Source organism: Sapajus apella, unplaced genomic scaffold, assembly GCF_009761245.1.
Source record: "Sapajus apella isolate SASKATOON/1434 unplaced genomic scaffold, GSC_monkey_1.0 scaffold59, whole genome shotgun sequence".
Classification (NCBI taxonomy): Eukaryota; Metazoa; Chordata; class Mammalia; order Primates; family Cebidae; genus Sapajus; species Sapajus apella.
Window position 1 is genome coordinate 11,354,345 of NW_022436999.1, and position 17,277 is coordinate 11,371,621.

Sequence of the window (17,277 nt, forward strand, 5' to 3'; positions counted from 1 at the left end):
ACAATTTTTAATCTCTAATGTACCCCTTTGACTCCAACTTCAAGGTGATTTATAAAACTCGGATTCAGTTCTAACCGAGTGATTATTTACTTTGGCTATGTTGAAGGTTTTTCTTTAATATACTTCAATTTCAGAAAAATGAGACAGAATTCCAAAATTTTTGCATCATTTTCGTGCCGCATTTCATTAACTCATCATATGCTTTTTCTTCAATACCACTAAAACTGCCTGCATTTAATCAGCCCCTACATTTTCACTATTTCAAGAATGAATGAGGCATATATTCATTTATAATATCTGCGTTGTTGTGACAGGTGATATGAACACAAGTATCCAATTCTGAAGTTCTCTTTAAAATGTTGCTATTTCCCTAAATTCCCGTTACTCTGACTCTCGGTCTAGGCAAGTTGTTCAAGGCGATGAAAACAAAACGAAACAAAACCTGCACGTGCAAACTAAAAAGTTCGCATCTTAAGGCCATCGCGGCAAATCCCTTAATGCACAAAGGCAAAGACATCCACGACGGCTGGACAAGCACAGGACAAGACCGCATCCGACCACGCGAGCCCTTCGGTCCAGAACTCAGGGCCGGGAGCCCACAGGGAAGCCAGGACCAGCGTTCAGGGTCCGCCCCAGGGCCGAGTTTTCAATGGAAACGGAGAGGATGGGGGCGGGAAGGAGCGGAAGCTCCGGGTGCAAACCGCGACGACCGAGCTGCAGCTCATTTCTCTTCTCGGGGTTTTCGGGCTGGGTAAAGTCCCCTCCGGATGGGGCCACAGAGCAGGCTGGGTTTTTGAGGCGGGTAGGTGGGCGGCGCGAGGCCCCCACGGCCGGCGGGAAGGGCGAGCAGGGCTCAGACCCCGGCCCCTGAAAGCACTTTCGAGGCGTCTCCCACCCCCCCACGACAAGATGGCGACGTGGACAGCGGGGGAGCCCGGCCAGCGAGGTTGGGGGAAAGAGAGGGGAGAGGAGAAGCAGCAGAAACAAAAAGGCTGCCCCCCCACCCCCAGGAACGCCGAGGCCGGCCCGGGAGCCCAGGGCGGGCCGGCGGGCGGGGGCGCCGGCGAAGGCGGCGGGCCGAGGGAATGGGCTTACTTTTTCTTGTCGTTCGCGCCGCTGGCGCCCTCCATGGTGAATCGGTCCCCGCGTGCCTTCACGGCGGGCAGCCCCCTGGCTCGTTCCGGCCTAAGCGCTGGCTCCCTCCACACGCGGAGAGAGAAGGAAAGGCAAGTCCAGAGGTGGAGGTGCGAGGCGGGAAACCGCTCGTGAGAACAGAAGGAAGAGAAGTGGGCGGCAATCGCCGGGGTCCGGGCCAGGCTCCGAGCCTTTCCTCAGGCGGCTTGTCAGGGCCCAGCCCGACGCAGTGGCCGAAGCGACGGCGAGGGTGATCCTCGCGTCCCCTCAGACGAGGCAGCTCTGTGCACTGAGGAGCTGAAGCAGCGGCAGGGGGCGGGCAAGGGCGGAGGCGCGCTCGGCGCGCGGGGAGGGGAGAGCGGGCGGGAGCGCGCTCCGGCGCCCGGGGAGGGGAGAGCGGGCGGGAGCGCGCCCGCCGCCTGCCCGGGCCAGCGCGCGCTCCCGCAGGCCCGCCTCACCTGAGGTGGAGGCGGGTTCTCCGAAAGCCAATGGCGAGCGACGCAGGCGGCCAGTTCCCACCCCAGCCCACGTCGCTCTCAGCCAATCAGGAGGCGGTCAGCTGAGGCACAGCTGGGACGCGCTGCCCCGCTCACGTGCTCGTCTGTGTTTAGCTGCAGAGGAAAGAGAAAAGAGCTGGGGGCGCGGCTCAGCCCGGGTCTGGGGACTCTGTGCTTTCTCATAAGGAAGGCGGTGGCCGGCTTTGGGAGGCGCTGCTGAGTAGATCCCAAACCTGCATCATATTTTCCTACTCTTGGTGCGGTCATGTAAGGCTCCCGCTCTCTTTCTCATCCGCCGCAGTGCTGGGCAGTATTGCCGCCCAACTCTGATGAGTTCCCTGTTCAAAAAAGCAGACTTCGCCTCATGGCAGCAAACCCTTCCATTGGTCTCATTGCTCAGATGTGTTACAACGGGGTCTTTCCTTGTCAGGTTACCTAACCACGGGTCAGTGTCACCCACCGCACTCTGCAATGGAACACAGGAGAACTCTCCTTGTCCACTGTTTTTCTGTGGTGGAGTTTAATTCCTGAATAAATGCAATTAAAAATAAAAACTAACTTCTCTTGCTGTAAACCTCAGGGGAAATGAAGTTGCAGGGAAATCTTAAAATCTGAAACTATGTTAAGCAGTTACAACTACGTATAAATGACCTTAATAAGCATATAAACCAAATTCAGTAGAAAAAAATGGCCTTTGGCAACTTTGTAAGCTACTAAATAAAACAATCACTTTTGTCTTTGGAGGCATAAACTTCAAGCCTGTCAGTCTTTTAAAAGAAAAAAAGAATATATTTTGAGCTCAACCAAGGAGCGTTGCAAATATATCTCCACTTGACACTAAATTATTTTACTTCTCACCTTTGCCTTATGAGTTTCTTGTTAAAACCTAGTTTTGGAATGCAAATATAGGTATCTGTAGTGGCTTTCAATTGTATTAACGTGTAAAAACAATGGCCTATATAAAGGCATCAAACTCTGACAACAACCAATGTATACAGCACTTTTTAACTTGTCAGTAGACCTATAGAGATATGATTAAACATTGACCTAGCCGACAGGATGTTTCCAGCTACTGAGTGGGGTGAGGCTGGAGGATTCCTTGAGCATGGGAGTGCCAACCTAGGGAGTTTCCAGCCTAGGCAACCTAAGGAGACTCCATCTCTTTAAAAAAACTTTGATCTTCGTGCTACTTTTGTTTATCAGATCTGCAACACTAAATGATATGTATTATATCTTGAAAAGAACTATGGGAAATGCCTGAAGAGAACTCAAAATAATTACTCATAATTTCTTTTTCAATTGTGGAAACACTAATTCTGTAAATTACCAATCTTTTAGTTTAACATTCTGAAGATACTATGTTAAGAACACTGGCTCCAGAATCAAGAGTAAGCTTATACACAGGCTTTGAAACTTATTGACAAGTCATTTAATATCTCCATACCTCAGTTTACTTATTTATAAAATGGATATAAAAGTGCCTATACCACAGTATTATGGATGGTTAGATGAGGTAATATGTATACACTTAGAACAATATCTGGTGCATAGTAAGCACTCAGTAAATGTTAGTATTGTTGATGGCGTTGTCATTATTATTATTATTTTGAGATGGAGTCTTGCTTTGTCCCCCAGGCTGGAGTGCAGTGGTGCGATCTCAGCTCACTGCAACTCTTCTCCCAAGTTCAAGTGATTCTCCTGCCTCAGCCTCCAAGTAGCTGGGAGGACAGGTTCCCACCACCACACCCAGATAATTTTTATATTTTTAGTAGAGACGAGGTTTCATCATGTTGGCCTGGCTGGTCTTGAACTCCTTATCTCAGGTGATCTGCCTGCCTTGGCTTCCCAAAGTGCAGGAATTACAGGCATAAGCCACCATGCCTGGCTTATTATTGCCTGCAAATTTATGCCTCTGTTAATAGTAATTACTTGGGCTTCTGCTACAGTTTAGCCATTTTTAACTATCCAAGAATACCAATTACATTAACATAAATCCCCATATATTTTCTTTTTTCAGCTTTGGAACTGCCCATGGTGTTCTCACCCTCATTTATGAGCATAGCTGCTCATCAATCATTTCTCTTTTCATTACACTTAGAGCAATTCTCTCTGGCCAGTAATTATAGTATATAATGTTTGTGACATCAAAAGACAAGCATTTTGTAAAAGCAAACCTAAGTCATTAAAAATTTTTTTGGATCATTTCAAAAGTTTAAAGCAGAATAATAATTTGATCAACAAAAGTTATTTTTGAATATTCATTAAATTTGACCTAAACTTAATTTTCCTTTTCAAAAATGTATAAAATATATTTTTATGTATATATGTGTATACACAAATATAAATATGAACATGGAGAGGAAAGTAGTATATACATGTGTATATATGGGTATATACAAATATAAATATCATGGAAAGTGGTAATATTCAGTCAACTAATTTTCATATAATTACAAAGGCACCAAATAGTATCCCCTAATTCAAACCTGTTAAATAACAGACACAGAAAAGGAAAATTTCATATGGAGTAAAATTTTAAATCCCCCTCTTTATAACCACTTAATAAAGACATTTAGGTTATTACTATTTAAGTGTATCTTAATAAACAGTCATTTAATCACTTTCTAACTTTGCAGAACCTTCTGAGTAGACTACAAGATTAGGCTACAAGATTACTTGCAAAGGACACCATTGACCCCTAGCCCATATTTAGTAGGAAATCGGGCAGTGAATCAGGAGGCTAGGTAAAATGTGAAATTTGGATTACTGCTAAATAACATAGACCACTGAGCCTTTTGGAAGTGAAATGCATCAGATGCACAAGGGTATCAAACTATACAAGACCCGATATTCAGTAAGTGATTCCTGGCCTAGTATTACCCTTGTTTCTTTTTCTTTAAGCTTTTCCTAACAAGAACAATGGCAGCAAAAGTGTATTGTTTGGAAGGAAAGTGCTTAGACGATAAGAGGCATTAAAAATCTTTGTTTTTTCCTTTCAAGAATCAAAATACAAAGTATCTGTAATTCTAATATTTTGGGAGGCTGAGGCAGGAGGATCACTTGAGGCCAGAAGTTTGAGACCAGCCTGGGCAACAAAGTGAAACTCCCATCTCTACAGAAAATTTTAAAAATTATCTGGGCTTGGTGGTTAGTGCCTGTAGTCACAGCTACTCTGAAGGCTGAGGCAGGAGGATCACTTGCTCCTAGGAGTTTGAGGCTGCAGAGAGCTATAATTGTGCCACTGCCCTCTAGCCTCGACAGAGCAAGACCCTATATCTTAAAAAACAAAAGCCCACACACAGATACACAAAATAAAATGTATATTTATCTGAGTTTAGGGGGAATATAAATAGACTGAAAATTTGATACTAGCACTTTTAAATTATGATAAATATTTTAAGGTGAATTTACAAAGGAATGCCAAGGGGCATCCAGTTTCCTGTTCAACATGTAAAGAGCTTGGAAGTTGTCACTCCCATTCTCACAACAAGAAAAAAGGCTAAACAGGGTAAAATCAGCAACTCCTGTTAGATCTCCCAGAGAATTGAGAAGAAAAAGTATTGGCCTAAAAACTAGAGAAACAGACAGATGGATACAGAGAATCACAGCTCTTCAGAGAATCACAGTTTACTGGGAGCAGCAGCCCAGGCACAGAAGCCAGAAGCTGAAGCTAATATCACAGCTGGAGCCAACGTCAGTAGGAACAGTTAACTGTAATTGAGGAATTGCTGGAGGCTCAGTGCAGACTAGCTTAAGTGTTTAAAAACTCCAAGGGGGCTCAGTCTGAGAGAGATCTCAATACTTACCTCAGTTTCACTTCTAGGAATCCTGTCAGATTCTCACTGTAAAGATCTGAGAAAAATCTGCTCTGCTTTTGCCAGGGAGAAGGGATAAGTAACCATCATGAAATACTCTGAGGGCTCTCTGTTCTTTTTAACAAGAAGCCCCTTAACAGTGTCTCTGTCCTCAAGGGAAACTCGCTCAGAGCCTAACTAACTGAATCTACCAAAGGCTAACCAGTTTGGAGGAAGGGAAATTACCAACTCTAGTCAGCTGTAGCCTTCCACATGGGAGAAGGGAAATACTCAAGCTCACTAAAAGACTCTTAGCCATAGGACTGGTAGAATGCTCCCCTCTCCCCCGTCATCTTACCACCACATCAGAAGAGCTCCTGTGTAATAATGGGGCATTACAGCTAAAACAACTCAGACCCCATTTTAAGAGTCTCTGGGGACATCCAAAGACAACATAGGAAGCAAAAACAAGGACATGGTAGGAAATTTTAGCTTCTGACACCACAGCTAACACAAACGGTAACAAAGCTTACCTCTTAACCAGATAAACATGAAACCTCACACTAAAGGCCCATCTACCTAAGTTCCTTTTACCTGATAAAGCATGTCTGGCTTTCAACAATGACAACAACAACAAAAAATTACAAAATATGCTAAAAGGCAAAAAACACATAGTCTGAAAGAGACAAACCAAACATCAAAATCAGACTCAGATGTGGCAGAGATTTTTTAAATTTCAGACCAAAATTTTAAATAACTATGATTAATATGGCAAGGGCTCTAAGGAAAAAGTGGGCAATATGCAGGAACACATGGATAATGTACACAGAGGTATGGAAGCTCTAAGAATAAAAAGGAAATGCTAGAAATAAAAAAACAATGGAACTAATGAAGAATGCCTTTAATGGGCTCATCAATAGACTGGATATAGCCAAGAAAAGAATAAGTAAGCTTGAAGATATGTCAATACAAACTTTTAAAACTGAAATGCAAACAAACAAACAAAAAACAATGCAAAGGATGGAACAGAATACCCAAGTACTGTGGGTGCGAGACAATTAAAAAAGGTATAACTTAACCGTAATGGAAGTACAAAAAGAGAAGAGAGAGAGTGAGGAAAGAAGAAATCGTTAAATAATGACTGAGAATTTTCCAAAATTAATGACAAATATCAAACCACAGATCCAGGCATCTCAGAGAGCACTGACCAGGATAAACAAAAAAAAAATCTACACCTGAACTGGCCAGGTGTGGTGACTCGTGCCTGTAATCCTAGCTCTTTTCAAGGCCAAGATGGAAGGATCACTTGACCCCAGGAGTTGGAGAGCTGGAGACCAGCCTGGGCAACATAGGTATACTCTGTCTCTACAAAAAATAAAAAATTAGTCTGGAGTGGATGGCATGTGCCTGTAGTCCCAGTTACTTGCGTGACTGAGGTGGAAGGATTGCTTGAGCTGGCTAATTTTTGTATTTTTATTAGAGATGGAGTTTCACCATGTTGGCCAGTATGGTCTCCATCTCTTTACCTCGTGATCTGCCCACCTCAGCCTCCCAAAGTGCTGGAATTACAGGCATGAGCCACCCCACCCTGTCTCTTAAAGAAACAAACAATATCTACAAAATCTATACCTAGGCATAATATGTTCCAAATTGCAGAAAATCAAAGACAGAGAAAATCTTGAAAGAAGAGGCTGGGGGCAAGGAAATATGGGAGTGGGAGAAAGCACCTTACTTATGGGGGGGAACAATAAGAGTTACATCAAACATTTTTTCAAAAACCATGCAAGCAAGAAGAGTGTGAAATGAAGTACTTAAAGTGTTAAAAGAAAAAACTCACGAATCGAAAATTCTGTACTCAGTGAAATTAACCTTCAAAAGTATTGGAGTAAAAATAAAAGTAAAGAGTAAATTATCCTTCTTTCTTCAAAAGGAAGTCTGACTGTCTCAGACAAATAAAATGGAGGAAATTTGTTGCCAGTTGAGGTGCCTTGCAAGAAATGTTAAGTTGCTCAGATAGAAGAAAAATAATACTGATCAAATAATTGAATTCACATAGAGAAAGGAAAAACATTGTAAAAGGAATAAATGAAGGTAAAATAAAATATTTTCTTTCTCTTATTCTTAATTGATCTAACTCATAATAGTATGTTCAGAAAAATAATAGTAAAAATGCATTCTGGATTATTTTATGGAAAAGGGAAATAAACGACAGCAATGTTAAAAGGGATGGGATGGAGGAATTAAGAATACTATTATAAGGTACTTGTACTACCAGTGAAGCAATATAATATTCTTTGAAAGTGGACTTGGATCAGTCATAAATGTATATTGCAAACTCTAGGGCAACCACTAAAAAGTTTTTTCTAAAGTATAATTGATATGTTAGGAGAAAGAATGGAATTAGGTAGAATGCTTAATTAAAACCAAAGAAGACAGCAAATGAGTGGAAGACAATACAAAAACAAAGGACAAGAGCAAGAAAGAGAATTCCAAAGAATTGACAAAAACAAACAAAAAATCTGAAACAGACAAGCTATCATAGCAAGGTTGCAGGACACAAGGTTAATGTACAAGAGTCTATTTCTTTCCTGTATACAGCAAGGAACAGTTGCAATTTGAGTTAAAAACACAATACCAGCCAGGCGTGGTGGCTCACACCTGTAATCTCAGCACTTTGGGAAGCTGAGACAGGCGGATAACCTGACGTCAGGAGTTTGAGACCAGCATGGCCAACATGTTGAAACCCTGTCTCTACTAAAAAAAAAAAAAATACAAAAATTAGCTGGACGTGGTGGTGGGCACCTGTAATCCCAGCTACTTGGGAGGCTGAAGCAGGAGAATTGCTTGAACCCGGGAGGTAGAGGTTGCAGTGAGCCATGATCACGTCACTGCAATCCTGCCTGGACAACAAGAGGAAGACTCTGTCTCAAAAAAAAAAAAATACCATTTACATTAGCACCAAAAATTTGAAATACTTAGGTATAAATATAAGAAAATATGTATAACCTCTATATGAGGAAAACTACAAAACTCTAAAGAAAGAAAACAAAGGAATCTAAGTAAATGAAGAACTACTTCATGTTCATAGAAAGGAAATTTCAATATTATTAATATTGAATTTTATTATTAATATATTATTATTGAATAATAATTCAATATTATTATTTTTACAGTTGATCTATAGATTTAATACAATCCGAATCAAAACCCCAGCAACTTATTTTGTGGGTATCAACATACTGATTCTAATGTTTATATGGAAAGACAAAACCAAATAGCCAGTATGGTATTGAAGAAGAACAAATTCAGAAGACTGACAGTATTACCCTTTCAAGGCTTAATGTAAACCTACAATAATCAAGACAGGGTAGTATTGGCAAAAGTATACACAAATAGATTAGTGGAACAGAACTGAGAGCCCAGACACAGGCCCACACAACAATAGCCACCAAAAATAGCCATTCGTTTTTGACAGAGAAACAAAGGCAATTCAATAAAGAAAGAATAATTTTTTCAGCAAATAGAGCTGGAACAATTAGGTATCCACATGCAAAGAAAATTAAATGGAAACTCTGACCTTATTATACCTATCACAAAAATTAACCCAAAGTGGATTCTAGACCTAAATTAAAATGCAAAACCATAAAGTTTTTGGAAAATGACATAGGAAAAATTCTAGTTGACCTTAGGATTGGCAATGAATTCTTAGATACAACACTAAAAGTACAATTCATAAAGTAAAAATTGTTAAGTTGGACTTCATTAAATTTAGAAAACCTTTAATCTGCAAAAGACACTGATAAGAAAATGGAAAGAAAAGCCACATATTGGGAGAAAATATTTGCAAAACACATGTCTGCTAAAGGACTTGCATCCAAAATATACAAAAAACTCTTAAAACTCAACAAAAGGAAAATAAACAACCAAATTAAAAAGTGGGCATAAGGTCTGAACAAACCTTACTAAAGATGTGCAGATGACAAAGAAGCATATGTAAAGATGCTCAACATTATATGTCATTAGGGAATTGCAAATTTAAGTAACAATGAGATACCACCATACTCAAACTACTAAGATCCAAAACACTGAAAATACCATTTGCTGGTGAGGATGTGGAGCAACTGGAACTCTCTTTTATTGCTGGTGAAATGCAAAATGGTACAGCCACTTTGAAAGATAGTTTGTTAATTAATTAATTTATTTATTTATTTATTTTATTTATTTATTTTTTTTGAGACAGAGTTTCACTCTTGTTGCCCAGGCTGGAGTGCAATGGCACGATCTCGGCTCACCACAACCTCCACCTCCCGGGTTCAGGCAATTCTCCTGCCTCAGCCTCCTGAGTAGCTGGGACTACAGGCACGTGCCACCATGCCCAGCTAATTTTTTGTAGTTTTAGTAGAGACGGGGTTTCACCTTGTTGACCAGGATGGTCTTGATCTCTTGACCTCATGATCCACCCGCCTCGGCCTCCCAAAGTGCTGGGATTACAGGCTTGAGCCACCGCGCCCGGCCAGTTTGTTAATTTATTACAATGCTAAATGTAGTCTTACCATACAGTCCTGCAGTTGCACTCCTGGTTATTTGCCCAGGAATTGAAAACTCATATGTTACCTGAAAACAAATGTTACAGCAACTTTATTCATAATTGCCAAAAATTGTAGATGATTAAGATTTGCCAATAGGTGAATGGATAACAAATTGTGCTACATCTATACAATGAAATATTATTCAGTAATAAACAGAAATGAGCTGTCAAGCCATCAAAAGACTTGGAGGAAATTTAGATGCTTATTGCTAAGTGAAAGAAGGCATCTGAAAAGTCTGTATATTGTGTGATTCCAACTCTATGGCATTCTGGAAAAGGCAAAATGATGGAAGTAGTAAAAAGATCAGTAGTTGTTAGAGATTAATGGGAAGAAGGGAGGGATGCATACATGGAACAGAGGGGATTTTTTAGGGCAGTGAAACTATTCTGTATGGACTCTAATGGTAGATACATGACATTATGTATTAGGTAAAACCCATAGAATTATACAACATTAAGGGATAACCTTAATATAAAATGTGGACTTTAATTAATAATCATGTATCAATATTGGTTTATCAATTGTAACAAGTGTACCAAACTAATGCAAGATGTCAATAATAGGGAAAACCATAAGTTTGGGGGTGGTGAAGAAAGAGAGACTGTATGGGAATTCTCTGTACCTTCTGTTCAATTTTTCTTTAAACCTAAAACTAAGAAGTAAGTCTATTAATTAAAAGGAAAAAGACTGAATACCTTTTTAAAAATTTAATCCAAGGCCAATTTCAAAAGAAATACCTTTTTTTTTTTTTTACCAAAGTCAAGTTTTCATATCTTTCTGAATAAAGCAAAAGGTTTAAATGTATAAGAATAAGCCTTAATGAAACATCCCATTCACTATACTCTGACTAGAAAGGAAAATGATATTTGATATTTCTCCAACATCAAAGTCAATTGGAAGATTCTCAAAAGCCACAGTTCCATAAGATTTTCCATTTCTAGAAAGGAAAGACATAACAGAGAACAGAGTTGCATTTTTGAAAATTGATGGAAATACTCTTCCCTGATTCAGACACTTACAGGATTTCAGCATATTTTTTCACCCATAAAATTAATTTTAAATTGTTAAAATGACCAATTTCAAAAGCTGAAGAGTAAATAGAATAGCTAGCTATAAGTTGGTATATGAATAAACAGAAAAGGACAGGCATAGTGGCTCCTGCCTGTAATCCCAGCACTTTGGGAGGCCAAGGTGGGAGGATTGCTTGAGCCCAGAAGTTTGAGACCAGTCTGGGCAACACATTAAGACCCCATCTCTACAAAAACAATAGCCAGGCATGGTAGTGTGTGCCTGTAGTCTCATCTACATGGGAGGCTGAGGAAGGAGGATCACTTGATCTTAGGAAATTGAGGTTACAGTGAGCCGTGCTCATGCCACTTCACTCCAGCCTGGGTAACAGAGAGAGACACTGTCTCAAAATAAATAAATAAATAAATAAATAACCAGGAGAAGGATATTTATTAAGAATTTGCCTTGCCTGCTTTCTATCTCCCATCCCAGACAATACAGTGTGTAAACTTACTTAGATTATATCATTTTATAATTCATTAATTCAATATATTGTGTCCATTCTACTATGAGTCAGACATATATTATGGTTTAATCTGCAGGTTTGTGTGTCACTGTAGATAGAGTGTGAGCTTCTTATGAGCTGGAACACTTTTATCTTGGCAGCCCCATAATCTAGGATTGGTGCCCAGCACACAAGAACAATCATTTCTTGAGCACCTGCTATATTCCAAACACTGTAATAAGCATTTTAGATATGCTCTTTCATTTAAGCTTCATGACAGCCCTATGTGGTAGGAATTCTGGTAATCATATTATGCATCAGTAAGTTAATGGTCAAAGAGGTATGGTCAAATACAAAGCCAGAAAGCTAGGAAGCAGTGGAAATAGGATTATAGACCATGTTCCTCTTTTATTCTACTCCAACTGTGATAATAGTGTGGAGGAAATGCTCACAGCTATGGAATGTGGAGGTGGGGGAGGTACTGCAGGGGAAAAATATAGTTTATATTTCTGCAGCATCAATTTTAGAATGAGAGAAAATTGAGTGATATAACTACATGCATGATTTTTGGATATGTTTTACATTTAGTTAAACATTTTTCAAATACAGCAAATAAGCAAATACACAAAAGTTCTCCTGACTTCCTTTGCCTCTTCCTTCTCTCTAGAGGTCACTACTGTTATCAATTATTTGTGTACCTGTCTAGAGATATTCATTTAGTATACCAAAACATCTGTGTTTAGTGTTCTTTCTTTTATGTACAAATCATAGAATAGTATATGCTTTGTCTATCTGCTGAATGTATTTCATATTACAACATTGTTGGAGATTACTTCTTATAAACTCACATACATCTAATATTTTATATATCCTACATCTGTATTCTAAAATATTTATTTAAATATTTTGTATATTATATATATCATATTAATAAACATAAAAGGACAGGCATGATGGCTCATGTCTGTAATCTCAGCACTTTAGGAGGCTGAGGTGGGAGGATTGCTGAAAATGAATGTTTAATATTTAAAATATTATAAAATAAGCAGATATATGATACATAAAATATTTAAAATATCAAATATTTAAAAAATATTTTATATATCAAATATTTTAATGAAATAAATAGATGTATAATAAATTCAACAAAATCACAAGAATTTTAAAATTAATGTAGCATTCATATTTATAAACAAGTATTTTTAAATTTAATTGCAAATAAAATTAGGTTTCTCTAGGCAGGTTAGCTGAGACATTTAATAGCTGGGAAGACAAACTTTTACGGAATGAGAACCTTCGTTATTATAGTTTGCTTCAGAAAAACCCCACCATATCAATTTCCTTATCTGTTTGTGAAAGTTATCAACTTTAAATGAAATATAAATAGAGAAAATTACTTTCCACTTATATTCACTATTCCTACCAATTAGAAAATTAGGGCTTTTTTTCCCCCTTTGTCCTTACTATCTGTGTAGTGACTATAATGATTTTTGCATCTCATATATCATTTTTCAGTGGCAAGGACACTAAATCTCTATCGCAAATGACTAACAATTTCAAAATCCAGTTCAAACCAGCTTAGATGTATCTGATTTTCATAAAAGTGAAGGAAGAAAAATATCCGATGAATCTAAGAATTCTCCTATTATAGAATTTACCTGGTAGATTTTGTCCAAGTAACTGTGTCATGAATTAATATTATACAGTTATTTTTTATTTGGGGCCAAAATTTAAATTTGTGCATATGTCTTTACAGGAGAAACATCTTCAAGTTCTATATACAGTCAGCTGAACTCCTGCCAAAACACTGCTAAACAATAACTTTTGTTAATTGGTGAATCTTCCAGAATTTGTGTGCATTTCCATCCAATTTTGTTTCAATACTATGAAGAAAACTCTTTTTCTCGTATAGTAATAATACAGGCAGTCAGGTGATGGAGGGTAGGTGACAGAATCTGAAAATAAATCTTAGGACAGAAGTTCTTATTTCTATAAGCTATTGTGATACAGTCATTCTCTCCAAAACAACTGTGGTTTCTACCAGGAAGAAAAACACTATCAAAACATTGAAAATGCCAGTGAACGTGGCATTTAAAAGGTATTTTTTCCGCTGTTAATTTTCTCTACAAGTTGTATCTTTTTTCTTTGGGGATTTTTACTATTTTAAAATGAAAAACTATAATAGAAGAATTAAAGCAGAAAAGAAAGAAGGATCATACATAGCTTAATATTTATCCTAGCTTGGTTTTCTTTCCATGTGCCCTAAACCACTGGCAATTCATATTTTCCAAATTTTGGGTGGATAATGTTTTCCCTTTGATTTTTTTGTGGGTAATGAAGAAACATTAGCTGTTTGGCTCTTATATTGGAAAACTTATAAAGTTTCCTTTGGTTAAGTGTGTCAGAACTTGTCTATGAAGAAGCAGAAGCAGTCACAAGAAGTTGATTAATTTTATACCTGGACTTGCAAAGACAGGTTAGCTAGTCTCTTGTGTGAGTGTAAATTACATGGCAGCGTCAAGTAAGCCAGCGCTTCACAGGATTATCTTATTACAGGGATCATGATATTAAACAAGTACTTGTGCCAAGTTTTGGGGTGAACCTTGGGAATTTCAGACACTCTCTAATGTTACCTCAACTAACACTTTCTAATCCGGACTATACCTCCACCCCTCACTTTTTGTCTGCTTATCTAGGATCATAAGAGACAAAAGGAAGACCATCCAGTGTGTTGTATCTGTGGTTAGACAGACAAGCATCTGGATTCTTGAATTGACTCTCTCTACCACATCTCCCATGTGACCAGGAACATTTTCTGATTTTGCTGCACAGACATTCTCCAAACCCTGTTCCCGATCCTCTTAGCAAGATCTATCACAACTAGGTTCAGGAATTAGAGTTTCCCTCAAGGTCTTGTTGCTATTGGTACTGCATCGATACTTTCTGCTGGAGCAAAGATAAATCCCAGTGCTTGGCTATCTTAGGACCTACAGAAGGAAACAAGCTGAGAAAACTATGTCTTGGAATAAGAGAAATCCACCCTAAAACACTATTATATTGGTATAGAGGTGGATACATGAACGTATGCTTATCTTAAAACAAATCAAGCTCACACAAAATGAGTTATTTTATTGTACATAAATTATACCTCCATAAAGTTTGTTAGAAATGATATTATCATAAAGAGGCTCACCACCTGTTCACTGTATTGTTCTTCTAATTACTGTTTCTTTCCTTCATGTGATCCTCACCAGACTTATATTTCAGCTGTCAATTGGTTGATCACCCAGATTTTGTCTACACTTTAGCCTATGATTGTTCATCTTGCCTCTGCCTATGGCCCTTTGAATCCTGAATCCCAGCTCCATTTTTCAGTGCTTTACACACCCTGCTTCCAGTACCTCAACCGGAATTCAGCTGAATTTCCTCCCGAATTCCAGGAAGAAAACAGCTGAATGAATTCTCCCTGCTCCAGAACGTGGAGGAAAAGTGAAATGGCTAGACCTAGATTTTTAAATTTGTTAAAAATTTGTTCCTTGTTCTTCCCTGCCCTAGCAAGAGCTGTTCCATGTTTAGGGAATGAATGCCACTGGGAGTATTAGCAAAAATACATATGTCATTGAGTATGAGGCAGATAACTGAGACACACAGCTGCTTCTCATAGTGTATGTGTGGGCATCCATAGACATACTCTTAAATGGCTTAAGGACTTGGAAACTACCTCTAGGAAACCTGAAACTTGAATGTTGGTCCAAGAGGGAGAAGAAATGTTCCATTAGCCTTCCAACTAAAAAAATACACGATCAAGAAGAACATTTGCTGTGTGTCCTATAAGCGTGGGAGAATAATATTATTCTTACTTTTATTTTAATACATACCTTACTTTTATGACCAGTATTTCAGTAAAATATATGCTCTATTATGGCAGTGATTTGTCTGTCTCATTAAGTGCTATGTCTTCAGTACCTTCTGTGCATAACACAGAAAAGGAGCTCAATAAATATCATTTTGTTGCTGTCCTAAAAAGAGTTCCATGAGCACTAGTGTGTAGAAGCTCTAGAAATAAGGAATGGTGTGAATAAATATCAAATATCACATAGCTTATTTGGAAGCCCAGTGAAACCCATGTTGGATAACTGCTGTATTAACTAATCTCAGAAAAGGGAGAAATAGCGTCCTTGAGAATACTCTTTTATGATACAGTGAAACAAATGCATTTATGGATCAGTATCTTGAGTTCTTGACCTGTTCCACCATCCACAATTCCGATAACACTTCCTTCTTTATACCTCACTTTTTTCATCCTAAAAATAAGGGATTTGAGCTATATACTCTCCAATTCTCTTCTAGCTCTAACATTTTATGATGAAGCTTCTCCAAAATAATTTATTTACACAGCCCTTAGAAAATTAAGACTGAGAAATGCAGAGTATCATAACTAAATATGTGGACAATTAGAGTCAAAGATTAAATTTGTGTTAAATATTACAAAAATAAGAATTCTTCACATTGAATTGAACATTTAATATTTTCAAAGTACATCTGCATTCACCACTCTATTTGATTTTTAAAGACACCATGCAAAACCATTTAACATATTACACTAAAAAATAGATTTATGGCATGAGATCACAAAGAAAATTAGTGATAGAGATAAGACTAGGATTCAAATCTGCAGAATCCTGTTTTAATTTTTTTTTTCCTTTTAAATATATATTAAGTTGCCTAGTAAAATATTTTACAAATATTTATTTTGAAAATGTAACAGGGCATTCTGGCTTGGCCAAAACTAAGATTCCAATACAGCTATGGGGACAGAAATAGTCACCTTCTTTTCCATGCACATCTATTCCATTTGATTTGATTTATAAGGTTGCTGATAAGCCTTTTGGGAAAATAACTGGAATTGCATCAGTTATTGGATCTCAGGCATACATAGAAACTTACAGATTATGAAGAATTATTATGGAACAAATAATAAAAGAACTGCTGAATCTCACAATGTGTCCTATAGGGAAAAAGCTTGGTGTGAACTGGATTTAGCAACAAAAGCTAAGGGATTGAAGAGCAGTTCTGGGTTTTTTGTTGGTTTTAAACACATTAGGGTTTAAGAAATGTTGCTGTGGGACCCTTTAATGTAGTTTAATACAGAAGGGAGAAAACTGTTCCCTTTCTCACCTAGCAACTCACTGCTGCTGTGCTATTACAACTTAACAAGGGTTGAGAGCACTGGTAGCTGGAGTGGCTAGCAAGGATCTGTACCTGATGGAGAACATGAACATAGCAGGGGCCAGCAGCAGCATCTAAGTAGAGCTCTAGCTGGAATTTAACTGCACCAGAGCCCAAGCGTGGCAGAGGCCAGCCACAGTTAGGAAAGTGAATCACCTGGATTTCTTAATTAATGCATGCAAGACATTCCTCCGGGATTTTCAAAAATCTTTAGGGAATTGGAATTCCTGCCTAAACAAGTGGGGACTTCTACTAGCAAAATGTCATGCAGGATTAGAAGACAATGAGTACTATTTTCTGGATTTTGGCTCTTCTTAAACCATGCTCTTCTAGCTTGCTTTCTGGTTAGAAGTTTGTCTTAAACTGTCTAAATAATCCTTTTTTTTTTTTTTCTTGACAGAGTCTCATGCAGTCACCCAGGGTAGAGTGCAGTGGTACAATCTGGGCCTTTTGGAATCAAGCGATCCTTCCACCTCAGCCTCCTAAGTAGCCTCAGGCCCATGCCACCACACTGGTTAATT

At 38.5% G+C, this 17,277-nt stretch overlaps 1 protein-coding gene across 4 annotated transcripts in view; it reads right to left on the reverse strand.

Moving 5' to 3' along the window:
• Positions 1 to 1,488, reverse strand: part of HIF1A (hypoxia inducible factor 1 subunit alpha) — a 55,403-nt gene extending 53,915 nt beyond the window's left edge. For 2 of the 4 annotated variants that reach the window (XM_032245920.1, XM_032245923.1), the window contains exon 1: positions 1,096 to 1,470. In XM_032245920.1, coding sequence (XP_032101811.1) covers positions 1,096 to 1,130 — 35 coding nt within the window. In that variant the 5' untranslated portion in view covers positions 1,131 to 1,470. Of the gene's footprint in view, positions 1 to 1,095 lie in introns of all 4 variants that reach the window. The other 2 variants (XM_032245922.1, XM_032245924.1) reach the window with 2 other exon arrangements.
• Between the last annotated feature and the right edge of the window lie 15,789 nt (positions 1,489 to 17,277).